General features: G+C 45.5%; 1 protein-coding gene across 3 annotated transcripts in view; it reads right to left on the bottom strand.

Moving 5' to 3' along the window:
* Positions 1-20,130, bottom strand: part of nap1l1 (nucleosome assembly protein 1-like 1) — a 46,303-nt gene that overhangs the window by 10,850 nt on the left and 15,323 nt on the right. For 2 of the 3 annotated variants that reach the window (XM_083757855.1, XM_083757853.1), the window contains exons 3-10: positions 18,981-19,069; positions 13,234-13,336; positions 10,208-10,349; positions 6,915-7,007; positions 5,132-5,260; positions 2,513-2,584; positions 2,112-2,251; positions 79-224 (exon numbers count right to left, since the gene is read on the bottom strand). In XM_083757855.1, coding sequence (XP_083613981.1) covers positions 79-224; positions 2,112-2,251; positions 2,513-2,584; positions 5,132-5,260; positions 6,915-7,007; positions 10,208-10,349; positions 13,234-13,336; positions 18,981-19,069 — 914 coding nt within the window. The remainder of the gene's footprint in view (positions 1-78; positions 225-2,111; positions 2,252-2,512; positions 2,585-5,131; positions 5,261-6,914; positions 7,008-10,207; positions 10,350-13,233; positions 13,337-18,980; positions 19,070-20,130) is intronic. The other variant, XM_083757854.1, reaches the window with a different exon arrangement.

The following is a 20,130-nucleotide window of genomic DNA, read 5'->3' as shown; positions in this document are numbered from 1 at the left end:
ATAATATGTATTCAGCCCAGCCCTAGAATCAACTGCATTCTGCATTAATGACCAGATGACAGACAGGCCGTTCCTTACCCTCTGGCGGGGTGAAGAAGTTGAAGAAGGAGTCGTTGGGGACGGTTTTGGTTACCGTCCTGACGGTGCCGCGGCCCTTGTGCTTCTGCTTCTTCTTGATTGTTTTCAACGTGACGTTTTTGCCCTTCGTCCAGTCGATCGTGCACCTGGGAAAGGACAGAAAACCACTTCAGAATGATCCAGGATCAGAGCAGGGGTGGGCAACTTTGACCACGGAGAGGGCGGCTATATTTCCACTCTCACTCCAGAGGGGCCACGTTGCACATTTCTGTCGTAGCAAAAATTGCCGATTTACAAGGTCAAAACGCGCCGCGAACTTGTAGATCAGCTATTTTGCTATATTCAAATTCAAATCCTGAATTATGTTTTGACATTTTTGAAATGGAATCCTGAAAAATAATTTTTATTTAATTTCAAATGCTTTTAGTTATAGTTATGTTAATTTTGTATGAACTAAATAAACGAATACATAAAAAAAGACAACATTTTAATACTCCATTAAAGCCACCAATATAGAATGAAGTAAGTAACGTGGATCATGTTTGGAATTGTAAAAAGCAGAAAACGGATTGTGAACTGACTGAAAGTGTAAATGCTTTATGGTGTCGTCCACTCCGTTAACAGTTTTTTGTATCGAGTTGTGCTTGAAATGTACAGTAATTCTGCAAACCGTTAATAAATACTACAATCAAAAAAGTTAACTGGTGGTCCTTGCTCTAGTCTCAAGCACTGATTGTAAACCTTTTTAATTGCATTCAGATAATGCCCTCACTGAAATGTGTAATTACATTCCAATTGATATGGAGCTGGTCATGTTTAACGACCGTCTGTGTTTTCCTCACCCTGTGATCCGTGTGTCTGCGTGCATATTTCCCTCACCCTGTGCAGCCCATGATCTGTGTGTCTGCGTGCATGTTCTCCTCACCCTGTGCAGCCCATGATCTGTGTGTCTGCGTGCATATTCTCCTCACCCTGTGCAGCCCATGATCTGTGTGTCTGCGTGCATGTTCTCCTCACCCTGTGCAGCCCATGATCTGTGTGTCTGCGTGCATGTTCTCCTCACCCTGTGCAGCCCATGATCTGTGTGTCTGCGTGCATATTTCCCTCACCCTGTGCAGCCCATGATCTGTGTGTCTGCGTGCATATTCTCCTCACCCTGTGCAGCCCATGATCTGTGTGTCTGCGTGCATGTTTTTTCCTCACCCTGTGCAGCCCATGATCTGTGTGTCTGCGTGCATGTTCTCCTCACCCTGTGCAGCCCATGATCTGTGTGTCTGCGTGCATGTTCTCCTCACCCTGTGCAGCCCATGATCTGTGTGTCTGCGTGTCTGTGTGTCTGCGTGCATGTTCTCCTCACCCTGTGCAGCCCATGATCTGTGTGTCTGCGTGTCTGTGTGTCTGCGTGCATGTTCTCCTCACCCTGTGCAGCCCATGATCTGTGTGTCTGCGTGCATGTTTCCCTCACCCTGTGCAGCCCATGATCTGTGTGTCTGCGTGCATGTTCTCCTCACCCTGTGCAGCCCATGATCTGTGTGTCTGCGTGCATGTTTCCCTCACCCTGTGCAGCCCATGATCTGTGTGTCTGCGTGCATGTTCTCCTCACCCTGTGCAGCCCATGATCTGTGTGTCTGCGTGCATGTTGTCCTCACCCTGTGCAGCCCATGATCTGTGTGTCTGCGTGCATGTTTTCCTCACCCTGTGCAGCCCATGATCTGTGTGTCTGCGTGCATGTTTCCCTCACCCTGTGCAGCCCATGATCTGTGTGTCTGCGTGCATGTTCTCCTCACCCTGTGCAGCCCATGATCTGTGTGTCTGCGTGCATGTTTCTCTCACCCTGTGCAGCCCATGATCTGTGTGTCTGCGTGCATGTTCTCCTCACCCTGTGCAGCCCATGATCTGTGTGTCTGCGTGCATGTTCTCCTCACCCTGTGCAGCCCATGATCTGTGTGTCTGCGTGCATGTTCTCCTCACCCTGTGCAGCCCATGATCTGTGTGTCTGCGTGTCTGTGTGTCTGCGTGCACGTTCTCCTCACCCTGTGCAGCCCATGATCTCCGGCCCGTCGAAGGAGAAAGGGTCGTTTTCGTCGGGGACAGATCTCATCTTGTAGGTTTTTGTCAGCAGTGTTTGTGTGAAGAAGTCATTTGGCTCAAAGTAGAATTCTAATGTGAAACTCTGGAACAACAAGAGAGAAAACAGGATGTCACTATTAAAATAACTAGAACCGTATGTACACTACTGTGCCATTTATATTGATCTGCCATTTGTCCAGCATCTGTCCAGGATCATTTCACTAGGTTGTCTCAATGACATGGCATCCATATTAACAGGACACTGGACAATAGGTACAGTAGATGACCGTCAATAGAATAGCGCCCATGTTGACTGAATGAGTAGTAGATAGCGCCCATGTTGACTGAATGAGTAGGAACTCACCATAGGCTGTCCTGGGTCTGAGAATTTGACTTTGATATCTTGTAAGTGTTTTAGGATGGGTTCGTCGTGTTCCTGGGGAGAAAAATGATATTGTGAGATGGGGAAACATAGTTTCATGTGTTCAAACGCCATGATGACCAGAATTAGAATCTGTCATTGTACTAGACAACGAAAATGAGGTAGCAATCCAACTCAGTGCATCACACACACGAAAAACCATTCATAAAATATAAAAAAAACATTTCACAGTATATTATATTGCACATCAGTCCATTAACAGACTGCACAAAGTCAAGTGTATCAGATGTGTAGTGTTGAGAGCAATGACAGCCATTCCTCAGTTTGTTTTTGCTCTGATGGCCCAATAGTGCCTCCCTGAGGACAGCAGTTCAAGTCACCTGGGCGCTTTGATCTTCTCCACCTTCTCCACCAGAGCCAGGCCCCAGCCTGCGTGCAGAGCAGACTACAGACTCCTAGCACGGGAGTTGTCCAATTAGGTTTCAAACTTGTCACAACAATCTCTCACGGCTCTGGCATGACAACCATTTACTTCTCCACCTTTACACACGTCTCCACTTCTAATAAATATTGAGGGTGTAAAGCGGCTTGAATTTACCCAACGAGGCGACATAGCAGTTCTACTGCCCTCGCACGATGCACAGAACGAACACAGCCAGAAGTAGTAGCTGCATAGACACACAACCTCTCTCCTTACCGTTGATACGGTTACATGCAAGACGTTGAAGGACTATTGTAATCCATATACGGTACTCGGCCTCTAGTATCACAATACTTGATCGCCATTGAGTGTGAACTGGCTAAACAAATATAGATTTTTTTTTTTTAATGATGTATTAGAAGTCTATGGCTTTATAAGTAGTGCCACATCTTTGTGGAGCTTGCCATGTCGGCCTATCCTGTCATTTAATTTTGCAGGCAGACACATGCGTGTCAACAGATTAGGGCATTCACTTCACATAATAATTTGGGGGTCCAGTTCTGTGCAGCCCTGGTGCCCAACAATACTAAAGGTTTGTCCCAGTCCATTCCTGCTGAAAGACAATAGAATAGGCTATGGATATCTGACTGATCATTCATTATAAGTGCTATACCTGATGCAATGACAACTAGCATACCAGGACAGCTCCACTATCTCCTCTCTGCAGCTCTGCTTAGTCATACAACTGTTTTCTTACATCAAGTTTCATTTTATTTCTACATTTCTCTGACAATTGACAGGCCAAATAAAAATACATATGCTTTTAATTTCTAAATACAGTGCATGCCACATGTCACAGAAGGGTGTGAAACCGCCTCAGGCCAGTAGGTGGGAGCAGAGAGCCAGTTCTCCTCTGAGAATTTGCATCTGGAGTGACCTAGTTTCCTCCTCCAGCAGCAGCAGCATATCCTATTGCATCGTCTGGTCCGTCTGTCCTTCCATCCTCACCTGCAGCACATCCACATTCTGTCTGTCTGTCTGTCTGTCTGTCTGTCCTTCCATCCTCACCTGCAGCACATCCACATTCTGTCTGTCTGTCTGTCTGTCCTTCCATCCTCACCTGCAGCACATCCACATTCTGTCTGTCTGTCTGTCTGTCTGTCTGTCCTTCCATCCTCACCTGCAGCACATCCACATTCTGTCTGTCTGTCTGTCTGTCTGTCTGTCTGTCTGTCTGTCCTTCCATCCTCACCTGCAGCACATCCACATTCTGTCTGTCTGTCTGTCTGTCTGTCTGTCTGTCTGTCTGTCTGTCTGTCTGTCTGTCTGTCTGTCTGTCTGTCTGTCTGTCTGTCTGTCTGTCTGTCTGTCTGTCTAGGTTTAGGTTTAGGTTTAGGTTTATTTATTTAGCATGTGGTACAAAAAATAGACAATAACATATCAAAGAAACAAAAATACAAAGCAAGGAAAGGAAGAAGCCAGAAGGCTTATATGGAATCCTTTCCTGAAGGAAGAGGTCATTGGTTTAAAAGATTAAAAGTTCATAAAGAACAGTACATAAATTGGCAAAGGGGGGCAGCTGTGCAGTAAAGAAATAAAAACACAGACAGAGTTATAAGAAATAAACAATACAACAACACACAAAAGAAAATATAACGCATCAAAGTAAAACATGTAATCTACAGAGAGGAAAAAATAAGATATTTCTTTAGATGTTTTTTGAATATTGGCAAGGATAATGAGGATTTAAGTGAATGATCTAGGGAGTTCCATAGATGAGGGCCTCTAAATTGGATGAAAGATTGATGTTTGGATGTGCGACAATAGGGTAAGTCTGTCTGTCCTTCCATCCTCACCTGCAGCACATCCTCTGTCTGTCTGTCTGTCTGTCTGTCTGTCCTTCCATCCTCACCTGCAGCACATCCTCTGTCTGTCTGTCTGTCTGTCTGTCTGTCTGTCTGTCTGTCTGTCTGTCTGTCTGTCCTTCCATCCTCACCTGCAGCACATCCACATTCTGTCTGTCTGTCTGTCTGTCCTTCCATCCTCACCTGCAGCACATCGTCTGTCTGTCTGTCTGTCTGTCTGTCCTTCCATCCTCACCTGCAGCACATCGTCTGTCTGTCTGTCTGTCTGTCTGTCCTCACCTGCAGCACATCCACATTCTGTCTGTCTGTCCTCACCTGCAGCATGTCACTGAGCAGGTCCACGTTCTTGAAGACCGTTAACCAGAACTCCGGGATGCCCTTGGGGTCTTCCTTCTCCTCGTCCTTCTTCTCTTCCTCTACCTTTGCCTTCTCTTTCATCTCTTCCTAAAAAAAAGGAAATAAAAACAGGAGAGGATGATGGAGGGATGAAGAGAGAGAGAGACAGGAGAGGATGATGGAGGGATGAAGAGAGAGAGAGAGACAGGAGAGGATGATGGAGGGATGAAAAGAGAGAGAAAGACAGGAGAGGATGATGGAGGGATGAAAAGAGAGGGAGAGACAGGAGAGGATGATGGAGGGATGAAAAGAGAGAGAAAGACAGGAGAGGATGATGGAGGGATGAAAAGAGAGAGAAAGACAGGAGGATGATGGAGGGATGAAAAGAGAGAGAAAGACAGGAGAGGATGATGGAGGGATGAAAAGAGAGAGAGACAGGAGAGGATGATGGAGGGATGAAAAGAGAGAGAGACAGGAGAGGATGATGGAGGGATGAAAAGAGAGAGAGAGACAGGAGAGGATGATGGAGGGATGAAAAGAGAGAGAGACAGGAGAGGATGATGGAGGGATGAAAAGAGAGAGAGAGACAGGAGAGGATGATGGAGGGATGAAGAGAGAGACAGGAGAGGATGATGGAGGGATGAAAAGAGAGAGAGAGAGACAGGAGAGGATGATGGAGGGATGAAAAGAGAGAGAGAGACAGGAGAGGATGATGGAGGGATGAAGAGAGAGAGAGAGACAGGAGAGGATGATGGAGGGATGAAAAGAGAGAGAGACAGGAGAGGATGATGGAGGGATGAAAAGAGAGAGAGAGACAGGAGAGGATGATGGAGGGATGAAAAGAGAGAGAGAGAGGAGAGGATGATGGAGGGATGAAGAGAGAGAGAAAGACAGGGGGGTGGGGGGGTCTCACCTTCAAACAATGATTTTTATTCCCCACCCACACTTTAATTAAATGCTTCACTCAGCAGCGCCATCCACCAAATGTCACAACATGGAGAATTAGCATTCGGCAGCGCCGCTAAATTAAATCTCTATTCCAATCGCCATTAGCAGCACCATCTCAGGATGGGTGGGGGGGGGAATCGAACAGGAATAAGCAGAGGGCTCCGGTTCCAATACAAGCAGTAAAAAGATCAAAAGAGATGAACCCATTTTGACCTGGGAACGATTCTGCAAATATCTTCTAAATCCTGACTGTTTTCTTGAAAAATAGCAGACCTACAAGCTCGTAGATCTATGAGCTTGTAGATCTGCTATTTTTCAATAGCTAAAGCATTACATAATGCAACACCAAAAGGGGTTAAAGCTGCATTGTGACACGGGGAATGAAAACATTGTACCCTGATGAGGGTTTCATTGAGATAATGAACCATACCGTTTTTAGAAAACCACAATACTGCCTCCTTCAAAGTTGTTACGGTGACAGTTTATCCCATTCTGAACGGGCACCCATTTTGGTGTCAGCATCATGTTATGCTTTAGCTATTGAAAAATAGCAGATCTACAAGCTCATATCGCGCCACCGAGTGGCGCGATACGAGCTTGTAGGTCTGCTATTTTTGAAAAATCGAAGAGCGACTGACATTTTTAGAATCTGATCTCAGGTCAGAATGGGTTCATCAGACCAGTGTGTGTCCAGTGGAAACCTCGTATGAATCTGATCTCAGGTCAGAATGGGTTATACTTATACATCTGGGTGGGGTGGGTTGCAGCTTTGAGTCATTTCTAAGCGTCATGCAGGCGTGAAAGTCACCTGTACCTGCTTACTTACTGTCAACTCTTCCTCCTCGTCCGCCTTCCATTCACACTCCTCATCTGTGGGTTCGTAGATTGCTTTGACGATGTCACTCCTCTGTGGGGAAAACGAGTGAGAAGAATGGCAGAAAATGTCAGAATTTGGAACAGAAAATCAGGCAGAATGGCATTGTATATAATTGTATATATAAGATATGAATATTGCAGCCCAATATGCTGTAAAACGTTGGTGCTGAGAAATATGCTCTATGAGTCTCTTGAGATCAAATGAATAATTCATAATTATCTTAATAGCCTAATTTTTGTATGTTTTAGTTCACGTGGCACAGTGTCTCGCCAGAATTTTAAATTTGAATCTTATTTTAATAAATTTGATTATTCCTTTATATTTTTAGAATATGGAATATTGGCAGAACTAGCAGGCAGGGTGCCTGCAGAGGAGGACCAGAGTTCCGAAGCACTTGCTTCAAAAGATGCAATCTCCTCCGAGGGAGTACGAGGGAGTACGACGCCAACATCTAGAGGGAAGGCTGGAGATAGCAGAAGCCCACAGAAAACTCCAAGAAAGACACAGCTGTTGTCAACCAAGATAAACGCAACATGAGCCCACTTGCCAAGCCAACACATTAGTTCCCTCAGACAGTGGTTTGGCAGCAGGGGATACAGCTTGCTGCTGTGTGCGCGCCCCATCCGTCCTACAGTGTATCGATGCAGTCAGCCGTACCACCCTAAAAATCAGAGGGTGTCAACATTTCGGGAGTTTCAGAGGGCATAAAAAGTACAAATTTCAGATTGATAGTCCATTAGTGTGTTGGGTTTTATGCTCCGCTCGCTTGTCAGTGACCGTTAAAAATCTAAAAAAATGAATGTTTAAACCTTCTGTGCGAATAAAAAGGGTGAAAAACGATCAGAAGTTCCCCCCTGGCCCTTCCCACCTGAAAGAAAAAGAACTGCAATATATTCTGGGCTCTGCCTGAAATGGCCTTGCTTTCTTTTCAAAACGGAAAGCATCCTTCTCCCTAAATCTTGAGCTAGCTTCAAACAGAAAGCATCCTTCTCCCTAAATCTCCAGCTAGCTTCAAACGGAAAGCATCCTTCTCCCTAAATCTTGAGCTATAGCTTCAAACAGAAAGCATCCTTCTCCCTAAATCTTGAGCTAGCTTCAAACAGAAAGCATCCTTCTCCCTAAATCTTGAGCTATAGCTTCAAACAGAAAGCATCTTTCTCCCTAAATCTTGAGCTAGCTTCAAACAGAAAGCATCCTTCTCCCTAAATCTCCAGCTAGCTTCAAACAGAAAGCATCCTTCTCCCTAAATCTCCAGCTAGCTTCAAACAGAAAGCATCCTTCTCCCTAAATCTCCAGCTAGCTTCAAACAGAAAGCATCCTTCTCCCTAAATCTTGAGCTAGCTTCAAACAGAAAGCATCTTTCTCCCTAAATCTTGAGCTAGCTTCAAACAGAAAGCATCCTTCTCCTTAAATCTTGAGCTATAGCTTCAAACAGAAAGCATCCTTCTCCCTAAATCTTGAGCTATAGCTTCAAACAGAAAGCATCCTTCTCCCTAAATCTTGAGCTAGCTTCAAACAGAAAGCATCCTTCTCCTTAAATCTTGAGCTATAGCTTCAAACAGAAAGCATCCTTCTCCTTAAATCTTGAGCTATAGCTTCAAACAGAAAGCATCCTTCTCCCTAAATCTTGAGCTATAGCTTCAAACAGAAAGCATCCTTCTCCTTAAATCTTGAGCTAGCTTCAAACAGAAAGCATCCTTCTCCCTAAATCTTGAGCTAGCTTCAAACAGAAAGCATCCTTCTCCCTAAATCTTGAGCTATAGCTTCAAACAGAAAGCATCCTTCTCCCTAAATCTTGAGCTATAGCTTCAAACAGAAAGCATCCTTCTCCCTAAATCTTGAGCTATAGCTTCAAACAGAAAGCATCCTTCTCCCTAAATCTTGAGCTATAGCTTCAAACAGAAAGCATCCTTCTCCCTAAATCTTGAGCTATAGCTTCAAACAGAAAGCATCCTTCTCCCTAAATCTTGAGCTATAGCTTCAAACAGAAAGCATCCTTCTCCCTAAATCTCCAGCTAGCTTCAAAGAGCAGCCAGGCGAGGGGGAGTGGGTGGGGGTGGGGGTGTCTGTGCTGGCTAAGCAGAGGCAGAAAACGGCAGCACAAAAGATCTGTGCATACTGATGGCCGTCTGATGGAGGCCAACAGATGCTGTGGCAGAACGACTCCTGCCACAACGTTATAGAGCGCGGTGCGGCAATAGTTCGTTTTTTGACGACCGAGTATGCACGTCTCAGCTCAGCTGTCACAAAGCAGAGACACTCGTTGTGCAGTTCAATGTTAACGGTTCAACACACACAAGGTTCAAGAGGCTTGGGGGTCGCACAGATTCCTTCCTCATTAAAGTCTGTGAGTTTCTATGAATACCGATATACAGAAATGTAAAGGCATATTATATTCCTTAATGAAATATGTATTTGACCATTGCCGATACAGGGCCAGGCGATGGCATCTGTGTATGTGCGTTCCTTCCTCGGCCACACGCTCGCAGACAGCGTTACATTCACAGAAAACCACCCAATGATAGAACCGCATAATATTCGATAAATTACTGGTTATTAAATGTTAAAAACTACCGACTAATTTCTTATTGGCGATGAATCGATTAACATACCTAGACTGAGTACATTTGAATATTCACATTGGCCTTTCAACAACACATGAGTATTGATAGCTATAACCATTACTTTTAATTACAAGGGGAAAAAAAGTCAAACATTTCCATGTATAATATAGTGGAGTTATTCGTCTGCCCTGTTAAGTGGAAAGCTCATTTTATTTTTATTCAAATTTAAGGCCAAAACACAATTAAATCATTCAGGAATGATTGGCGTTTTAACTAAGCAATGTGTTATACTTTAGCTGTAGAAAAATACATAGTGTGGCACTGAGTGCCACACTATGAGCTTGTAGATCTGCCATTTTTGAAAAATCGTGAAAATGTGTGAAAAACTTTGAATATATTTTCTTTCACAGTGAATGCTTTTAACTCAAATATTGGTTTCTGGTTGGGTCCCTGGAAATACATATTTTCAGACGGGGGTTCCGCAGCCAAATGCTGGGGGTCCTTGACATGAAATAGTTTGAGAACCACCGACACAAAAACATGGGATTTTCTGAAAACGGTCATGATATAGACGGATGGACTGTGTGCGGTCCAGGATGGACTGTGTGCGGTCCAGGATGGACTGTGTGTGGTCCAGGGTGGACTGTGTGCGGTCACAGTACGTACTTTGTCGAAGAGGGGCTGGTAGAGGGCGGCGTACTTTCTCTCCAGTTCATGGACCTCCTCGTAGAACTTGGCCTCGATGTGAGCGCATTTCACCTGGAGGTTCTTGAGGGCGTTGACGCGTCTCTTTACAACCTTTGGTAAACTGAGGACGACAGGGACACATGAGGACACACACCAGGAGGACACACAGGGACGGACACACACCAGGAGGACACACAGACACACACGGACAGACACACAGACAGGGACGGACACACAGGGACACACACGTCAGGGGATTCATATCACAATCAGTTATTATTCTAAGTCAAGCTGTATGGGGGAAACCCAGTGGTGGTAAATAAAATAAAAACATTGTTGTGTGAAATATTTTAAAATACATGGCCTTGATCCCTTAATATTCAGTTTGACAATATGTGCGACCATGTTTCTGGAAAGCAGTAAAACACACCACTATCATTTATATGACATGGGCACAGAGCTAAGGAAAACAACCTTTAGGCATCAAGCAAGACGTGACATTTTGCAGGAGTTGACACCAAGTTCTCAGAGGCACTCGGGCTCCTCGGGCAAGTACAGGTCCTTTTCTACTTGTCCAAAAGGTGTAGCCCACTGGCCCGAAAAGTTAAATTGTCCATTATAAAATGGGTAAAATGTGCGTTTGTAGAATAAGTCAATGGTCACGTTGTTCTTCATGAATAGCCAATAATATTTAATGAAGACACCCGGTCGGGCAACCTGAAAGCAAACTCCACTTGCTGGGAACGCTTTATTTATTTATTTACTTGGCACGGGCAGTCGGAACAACAGTTAGGGTCAACCCCTGGCCCTTTGTTGTTGTACCAAGTGGTGAAAATTAAAAACCAACAGAGCTTTTGTGTTTTCTCCATTGAAAGAAGGTCTGTATGGTGATATTATGCTAACTAGTAATAATTGTGACGTTCCAGTCGAGAGAGAACGTTAGTGTATTTTGTAATTAACAGCTGGCCTCTGGAGACGTTGGGGGGGCCCCCAGAGATTGTAGTGGAATCTCCGCCGAGTCATTAGGTTGCTAAATGGCATCATTGCTACAAAAAGCGCCTCGAGTAGGAGACGTATGTACTTTGGTTAAGACCACGTGACCCAGCCGGTCCCTCTGGGACCAAGACATCAATAAAGGGGTGTTTGTGCTCTTCACATGGGACAGTGACGCGTACATTTGAACACGGGCACACCCAGGGACTCTTCACATGGGACAGTGACGCGTACATTTGAACACGGGCACACCCAGGGACTCTTCACATGGGACAGTGACGCGTACATTTGAACACGGGCACACCCAGGGACTCTTCACATGGGACAGTGACGCGTACATTTGAACACGGGCACACCCAGGGACTCTTCACATGGGACAGTGACACGTACATTTGAACACGGGCACACCCAGGGACTCTTCACATGGGACAGTGACGCGTACATGAACACACCCAGGGACTCTTCACATGGGACAGTGAGGCGTACATTTGAACACGGGCACACCCAGGGACTCTTCACATGGGACAGTGACGCGTACATTTGAACACGGGCACACCCAGGGACTCTTCACATGGGACAGTGACACGTACATTTGAACACGGGCACACCCAGGGAAGCAGCCGCTTTGAATCACGAGTTAAAGGGACACTTCACCCTTTTTGCAAAAGAATATATGTTAATGACGTTTAGAAGCTTTAGATCACTTTCCTGGGGGTATTTATGTGTGTAATATGTGGTTTTAGTTATTTTAGATTGTAGCAGTGAGCCCGTTGTCTCTGATGTCATGGACACTGGTCTCACTACCTTCCTGGACTACAATTCCCATAATTCTTTGGTGCACTGCTCCTCCTTGCGGATAGGGGGAGAGCTGTCTTACTGAGACAACATGTAGTCCAGGAAGGAAGTGAGCCCAGTGTCCATGACATCAGAGACAACAGGCTCACTGCTACAATCTAAAATATCTAAAACCACATATTACACACAAAAGGACCCCCAGGAAAGTGTTCTAAAGCTTCTAAACGTCATTAACATATATTTTTTTGCAAAAAGGGTGAAGTGTCCCTTTAAGGATAGTCACCTCGATTCAGTCTCACTCTACAAAGTAATGAGCTTGATTAGCTCATGAACGCTCGCGGGCGTTTGTCATTGACGGACAAATATCACATATCTTCACTCGTTTGTTCGCGTCTGCCTTCAAGACTTCCAGCTATTTTTTTTACCAGAATCTTAGGATACAAATACAAAATCTCCACCATAGAGCACCGAAGTCTGACGTCACTTTCAGTAGAGGGCGTCAGTCCCCAGGTTCATGTATTTGTTTAGTTGCATTGAAATCGCCATAGGAGGATTTTTAGATTGCTTCATATAAGAACTGTGTTTGAAAAATAAACATGTCATCCCGGCCGCTTCACTCATATGGATATGAAGAATCAACTGACTGAGAGAAAACGCTAATGTTACTGCTGCTGAATTAGTTAGATTTTCGCTAGAAGCAGACTATCATATAATGAGACTGACTGTTGCAAACGATACAGAGACACCTCCCTGACAATAACGCCGAGACAGATTGTTTATTTTTGGACCACAACGCTTATAGTAGACGATATTAAGATCACCCCATGTTATTCTCCATAGAGAAATTACTTCCGCGAACCAGGGGAATCGTCGGGATGAGCGAGTTACGTCAGGACTTCGATGCTCTATTACAGTCAGCAACATAGAAGAGTGTGCCGTTTTGGAGTCAAGATCGTCTTTGGTTTCTTTCAATAAGATGTGATATAGGCAAGTTTCAGATTAGATATATTAAAGAATAATAAAAACAAACGAGAGAGCACAGGAGACTGTCTGGCACGGTGAACTTATGGCTAGAGCCATGCAGTAAACCAGCGCAGCGCTTGCCTCGGGGTCTCTCTCTACGAGTCAGGATGGACATCCAAGTGCCTGCTTTAATGGCAGAGTGAATTAATTATGCCATGCTTGCTTAAGAGTGGCAGTGATCGTTGAGCTCTCACCTCTCCATGTACCCCGAGGGCGAGCCCACCAGGCCGTCCAACCTCTCCTGTAGAGCGGCCAGGATCTGTGGGTTCTGCATCATCTGTACTGTGAGCTGGCGAGCTGTGGGTGCACAAGGAACAGGACACACTTTAAGAGCCGCGTTCACGACAGCGTAGAGCGATACATTTTGGGCCCTGCTAAATGACAGGAGACACACGTGCACGTGTGTGTGTGTATTACAGTTTCACATAGTTGACCAACAGTGGCATGTGGTTCGGTTCGTAAATGAAAACAAATCATGCAATATACTGTACAACGTACAATAAGTAAACGTACATCTAATTGCCGATGTTTCAAGATCAAGAACAGAAATGCCGAACAGCTTCCGTTCTCTGCTTTTGGGATGTCAAGTCTGAGACTCTGTGGAATAGTTGCCTGGCTACGCAAGACCATGAAGGGAAATAAGGGCCTTATCTAGAATGCAAATGAATTCTAGATGCAAATTCTGCCTTTATAAACACCCCGAACGCAGACGGATTGATTTAGATCAACGTTTTAAGATTTTCGGTCTCATCCACTTTTTCCCTACAAAAACATTAGTACACGCTTAGTACAGAGCCATGGGGGACCCCAGTACAGAGCCATGGGGTACCCCAGTCAACGATTTATATTCATAGTACGACAGTGTGGAGAAGCCGACAATCTGCAAGCTCACAACGTGACTAGAAAGCAAGTAAATATGAGGCATAACAACTCTTACGAACCAGGATTTTGACAGCAGTGTTAACCCATTCTGAACGGGCACCCATTTTGGTGTCGGCATCATGTTATGCTTTAGCTGTTGAAAAATAGCAGATCTACAAGCTCATATCGCGCCACCGAGTGGCGCGATACGAGCTTGTAGGTCTGCTATTTTTGAAAAATCAAAATATTTTTTTAGAATTTTTAGAATCTGATCTCAGGTCAGAATGGGTTCGTCAGACCAGCGTGTGTCCAGTGGAAACCTTGTATGAATCTGATCTCAGGTCAGAATGGGTTAACGTACACGCCTGTTCACTCAGCGCTTAATGCGAAGCAAGTGAAACTGGGGAATGCACTGCTCTGTGACAGCTGGACAGGTACAATGCACTGCTCTGTGTCAGCTGGACAGGTACAATGCACTGCTCTGTGACAGATGGACAGGTACAATGCACTGCTCTCTGACAGCTGGACAGGTACAATGCACTGCTCTGTGACAGCTGGACAGGTACAATGCACTGCTCTGTGACAGATGGACAGGTACAATGCACTGCTCTGTGACAGATGGACAGGTACAATGCACTGCTCTGTGTCAGCTGGACAGGTACAATGCACTGCTCTGTGACAGATGGACAGGTACAATGCACTGCTCTGTGACAGCTGGACAGGTACAATGCACTGCTGTGTGACAGCTGGACAGGTACAATGCACTGCTCTGTGACAGCTGGACAGGTACAATGCACTGCTCTGACAGGTGGACAGGTACAATGCACTGCTCTCAGACAGATGGACAGGTACAATGCACTGCTCAGACAGATGGACAGGTACAATGCACTGCTCAGACAGATGGACAGGTACAATGCACTGCTCAGACAGATGGACAGGTACAATGCACTGCTCAGACAGCTGGACAGGTACAATGCACTGCTGTGTGACAGCTGGACAGGTACAATGCACTGCTCTGTGACAGCTGGACAGGTACAATGCACTGCTCTGACAGGTGGACAGGTACAATGCACTGCTCTCAGACAGATGGACAGGTACAATGCACTGCTCAGACAGATGGACAGGTACAATGCACTGCTCAGACAGATGGACAGGTACAATGCACTGCTCAGACAGATGGACAGGTACAATGCACTGCTCTCAGACAGCTGGACAGGTACAATGCACTGCTCTGTGACAGCTGGACAGGTACAATGCACTGCTCTGTGACAGCTGGACAGGTACAATGCACTGCTCTGTGTCAGCTGGACAGGTACAATGCACTGCTCTGTGACAGCTGGACAGGTACAATGCACTGCTCTCTGACAGCTGGACAGGTACAATGCACTGCTCTGTGACAGCTGGACAGGTACAATGCACTGCTCTGTGACAGCTGGACAGGTACAATGCACTGCTCTGTGACAGCTGGACAGGTACAATGCACTGCTCTGTGTCAGCTGGACAGGTACAATGCACTGCTCTGTGACAGCTGGACAGGTACAATGCACTGCTCTCTGACAGCTGGACAGGTACAATGCACTGCTCTGTGACAGATGGACAGGTACAATGCACTGCTCTCTGACAGCTGGACAGGTACAATGCACTGCTCTGTGACAGCTGGACAGGTACAATGCACTGCTCTGTGTCAGCTGGACAGGTACAATGCACTGCTCTGTGACAGCTGGACAGGTACAATGCACTGCTCTGTGACAGATGGACAGGTACAATGCACTGCTCTCTGACAGATGGACAGGTACAATGCACTGCTCTGTGACAGGTAGACAGGTACAATGCACTGCTCTGTGACAGCTGGACAGGTACAATGCACTGCTCTCTGACAGCTGGACAGGTACAATGCACTGCTCTGACAGCCGGACAGGTACAATGTGGCGTCAAAGCCCACTCGGCTGGCTAACTGCAGAAGGTGAGTTGACAAGTATTGACATCCTGAAATAATTTGTACCAGTTTTACAGCCGTGACAATATTCCAAAACTCAATAGTATCTACATCTGCCACCTGTCATTATCGATATTAATCACGCATGTCCTATGTGTAGGGGGTTATCGATAATCACGTGTGTGTGTGTGTGTGTGTGTGTGTGTGTGTGTGTGTGTGTGTGTGTGTGTGTTATCGATAATCACGCATCACCTTTGCCATAAGACAGTGGTTCCCAAAGTGGGGTCCTTGAGGGGGTTCCAGGGGGTCCACAGCTAAATGACCAAAAAACCAAATGGACCCTTATGGGTCTGTAACTCAAATGGTGTGCAAATGGAACCACTCCCGAGTTAAATTTAAATTGATTTTACAATATACATTTGGGGTCCATAGACTGATGCATGTCAAACTGGGGCTCCTTGAAATTAAACGGGTTGAGAATCACTGCTAGAGCCGTAAAGATCTTCTCTTATGGGGGTCCCTGGTGTTCCCTTTTCACATGGGGGGTTCGCGGCCTAATAAGTGTCAATTTGGGGGTCCTCGACATGAAAAACAAATGAAATGGGGCAGTGGGAACCACGAGACAACCGTGTGCAGCGCAGACGACTAGACAGCGAGGAGGAAGCTGCTGCATCATTTATAACCGAGCCAGCAGGCTTACTTTCTGCCTTCCGTTGCCTTTAACCCATTCTGACCGGGCATTGGTGTCAGCATCATGTTATGCTTTAGCTATTTAAAAATAGCAGATCTACAAGCTCATATCGCGCCACCGAGTGGCGCGATACGAGCCACAGACCAGTGTGTGTACAGTGGAAACCTCATATGAATCTGATCTCAGGTCAGAATGGGTTAAATGCCAACGCCAGGTTCCCAAATCTCTTCAGTGGAGATTCATGGGGTCACAACTCACTGCGTTGTGTTGTGTTGACCCACTCTCATTCTCTCAGCATGCAAACGGTGGCCAGCTGGAACTCTGCATTACTCTCATTGCAACACGATGATTTCACTGGGAGTTTGAGGCTCACGCAAGGAGGTTTTGGCTGAAGGCGTGTGTGCGTGTTCACCGTCAGTCAGCATGACTAGCCTTTTGCTTATTTATAGTCTAAAGTCTAAACCATACTTACTAGAATTCTCAGTTATCAGTTGTCTAATATATATATCCACAATAGGCTGCAAGTATAAGCCAATTAAATAGAACAGACCATTTATTTGAAGATCTATTCCAAGGAGGTATAAAAAGGGCGTCCAATATGAATTAACCCAATCTGAACGGGAACGCATTTTGGTGTTAGCATCATGTTATGCTTTAGCTATTGAAAAATAGCAGATCTACAAGCTCATAGTGCGCCACCGAGTGGCGCGATACGAGCTTGTAGGTCTGCTATTTTTGAAAAATCGAAGAACGACTGACATTTCTAGAATCTGATCTCAGGTCAAAATGGGTTAATCAGACCAGTGTCTGTCCAGTGGAAACGTCGTATGAATCTGATCTCAGGTCAGAATGGGTTAAAGTTTCCAAGTGACACCCCTGGGACTCCGCTGACGGCCAGGCTGGATGTCTTTGACTCCAGAGCCCTCAGGGGGATGAAAGGCATCTGGTGGAGACAGCATGTCACGATCCACACTTTAACCCCTTTAGACCAGACGTCAACATTTAAAAGAATGTCTTCAAAATGCTGACAGTTGGCCCAGGCCGTAGCGTAACGGTCTGGGCACCGGACTGGTGATCCAGTCGCGGTGTGCCGCGGGTTCGACTCCCGAACCCGACACGGCCTTTACCGCATGTCATCCCCCCATCTCTCTCCCGTTTCCTGTCAGCCTACTATCTGTCCCTTAAAAAATCAATAAAAGGCGTAAGCCGCAAAAAAAAAAAAAAAAAAAAAAAAAAAAATGCTGACAGTTTTCTGAAAAAAAACCTATGTTTCTATTCAGTGGTGCTCAAACATTTTCATGTCGAGGACCACCAAATATCATCATACTATAATTCAGTCAATGTCTGTCTGTCTGTCACTGTCACTGTCTCAGCTCCTCACCGCCTGCACCAATCACTCCCACTTTCCACACAGGCATTGACCATAATAATATGGAGGGCGTAACGATTTAACACATTCATGATTAATTTATTAGTGAATTAAAAAATGCGATAACGCACCCAGGGCGCAGTACCCCCCACGGCCACAAGGGGGAGGGGGGGGGGCAATATCTTACGGGTAAGGGCTAGTATATGTAATTGGCTGCCGACCCCATCTCAAAATACGTTGTTCCAGGGACCTCACCTGAAGCAAAGATTGGAGTTGAAACGCTCTGAAAGAATAGTTATTTTCACGATTTTTCAAAAATAGCAGACCTACAAGCAGGCCAGTATAAGACGATTGACAGTGGCATACAATGACTGTATGAGGCTGCTTCTGAGAGCTCCAAGAAGCTCCAGTGCAAGCCAAATGTTTGTCAGTGTTGGGGTTCCCACCTGCTCTGCTGTGCTACGAAATCTTATGTACAAATTCATGTGTAGGGTATCTGAGTCAGTGAATGACATCATTAATGTCATCACTAACACGATACGTAGTTCTGTCAGGTTCTCCTCCAGACTGTGGAACCATTGGCGAACTTGTCTGTATGTTCGAAACTGAATATGATTTAACTCTTTTTATTGTATATTTCTTTCTACTTTTTATTATTCTTTTTTATCTATTGTGTTGTTGTACTGTACTGTGATATGGATTCCCCTGAGTCTGCAATAAAGAATCAATCAATCAATCATCTACAGGTAAAGCTATGAGCTTGTAGATCAACTAGAACCAAACAGGGTTGTGTCATCGCCCACAACCCTCATCCATGTAACTACCAAACTGAACCAAACAGGGTATGTCGTCGTCCTAAACCCTCATCCATGTAACTACCAAACTGAACCAAACAGGGTATGTCGTCGTCCTAAACCCTCATCCATGTAACTACCAAACTGAACCAAACAGGGTATGTCGTCGTCCTAAACCCTCATCCATGTAACTACCAAACTGAACCAAACAGGGTTGTGTCATCGCCCACAGCCCTCATCCATGTAACTACCAAACTGAACCAAACAGGGTTGTGTCGTCGAGCCGATACCTTTGCTGTTGACGTCTTCTCCCGTCTCCTCCTCCTCCACCTCTTCCACGTCCTCCATGTCTGCGGGGTCCAGCTCAGCCTGGTCTTTGCTGTTCAGGGAGACATAAGAGACCATTAGCACCCGAGAGCAGATTCTATAAAAACTTAAAAAGGTCTTCTGAAAAACCTATGTTTCCATGTCAGTGGTGAAAATACAATATTTTTTACCAGGGACCCCCCCCCCCTCCTCTAACCTGACGCTGCCAGATGGGGGCGGTATTGGGTAACCATGTTCCCCAACACAGCAACCATCTGGGATCTCTCAGGGAGTTCAGCTAACACCGATCCGATCCGCTCCGCACCGAACCAATCAGCGTGAGCTAAGGGCGGGATATGTGCGAAACCGGATGTGAAGCTATATAGACACGTCAATATGATTGGTTGTGTTTGCACGCCCACACGGTGATAGACAGACGGTCCCATCCAATCATCTACCAAGTATCTTGAAAAAAAGGAACAGCCCCGTCATCGAATTTGCTTCCGAGATCCCAGATCCCAATAAGCTGTGAAACAAATTTGTGTAGCAAGCTTCTTGGATCTGGCAGCGTCAGGTTACCCCTCCTCCCTTCCAGAAGCAAAAGCATATTTTGAGAGGAAAACGTTCTTTGTGAAAGGATATATTCAAAGATTTGCGCCACATTTTAACGATTTTTAAAGAATAGCATATCTACAAGCTATGAGCTTGTAGATCTATGTTTCAACAGCTACATAGCTGCGTTCCAGGTCTTAATGGGTTAAAAGCCAAAGGGAGGTTCCGAGAAAATACAAAAAGCCATGAGGACGTTTTACCGGGCATTTTTGTTGTTGCTGCGAGCCTATTTCATGGATATAAAGTAGTAGAGTTCAATATTGACAATGAAGGCGTTTTTATATTCATTCAGATCCAGCCGGACATGATATTACATGAAATATTTGATGTGGTGGTGAGTGACACACGGTACAAAACCGTTTTAACGCATCACAGGACAACACCAAAACAAAACAAACGGCAACAAGTCATCACCTGCACAGCCTCCCACCGTGACGTAGGGCTAGATCAATGGCTGAGCCGTGTGTCTGTGTGTGCGTGACGTAGGGCTAGATCAATGGCTGAGCCGTGTGTCTGTGTGTG

The sequence above is a fragment of the Protomyctophum parallelum genome (genome assembly GCF_964188405.1).
Source record: "Protomyctophum parallelum genome assembly, chromosome: 22".
NCBI classification, from domain to species: domain Eukaryota; kingdom Metazoa; phylum Chordata; class Actinopteri; order Myctophiformes; family Myctophidae; genus Protomyctophum; species Protomyctophum parallelum.
This window is presented reverse-complemented; position numbering and strand designations above follow the sequence as displayed.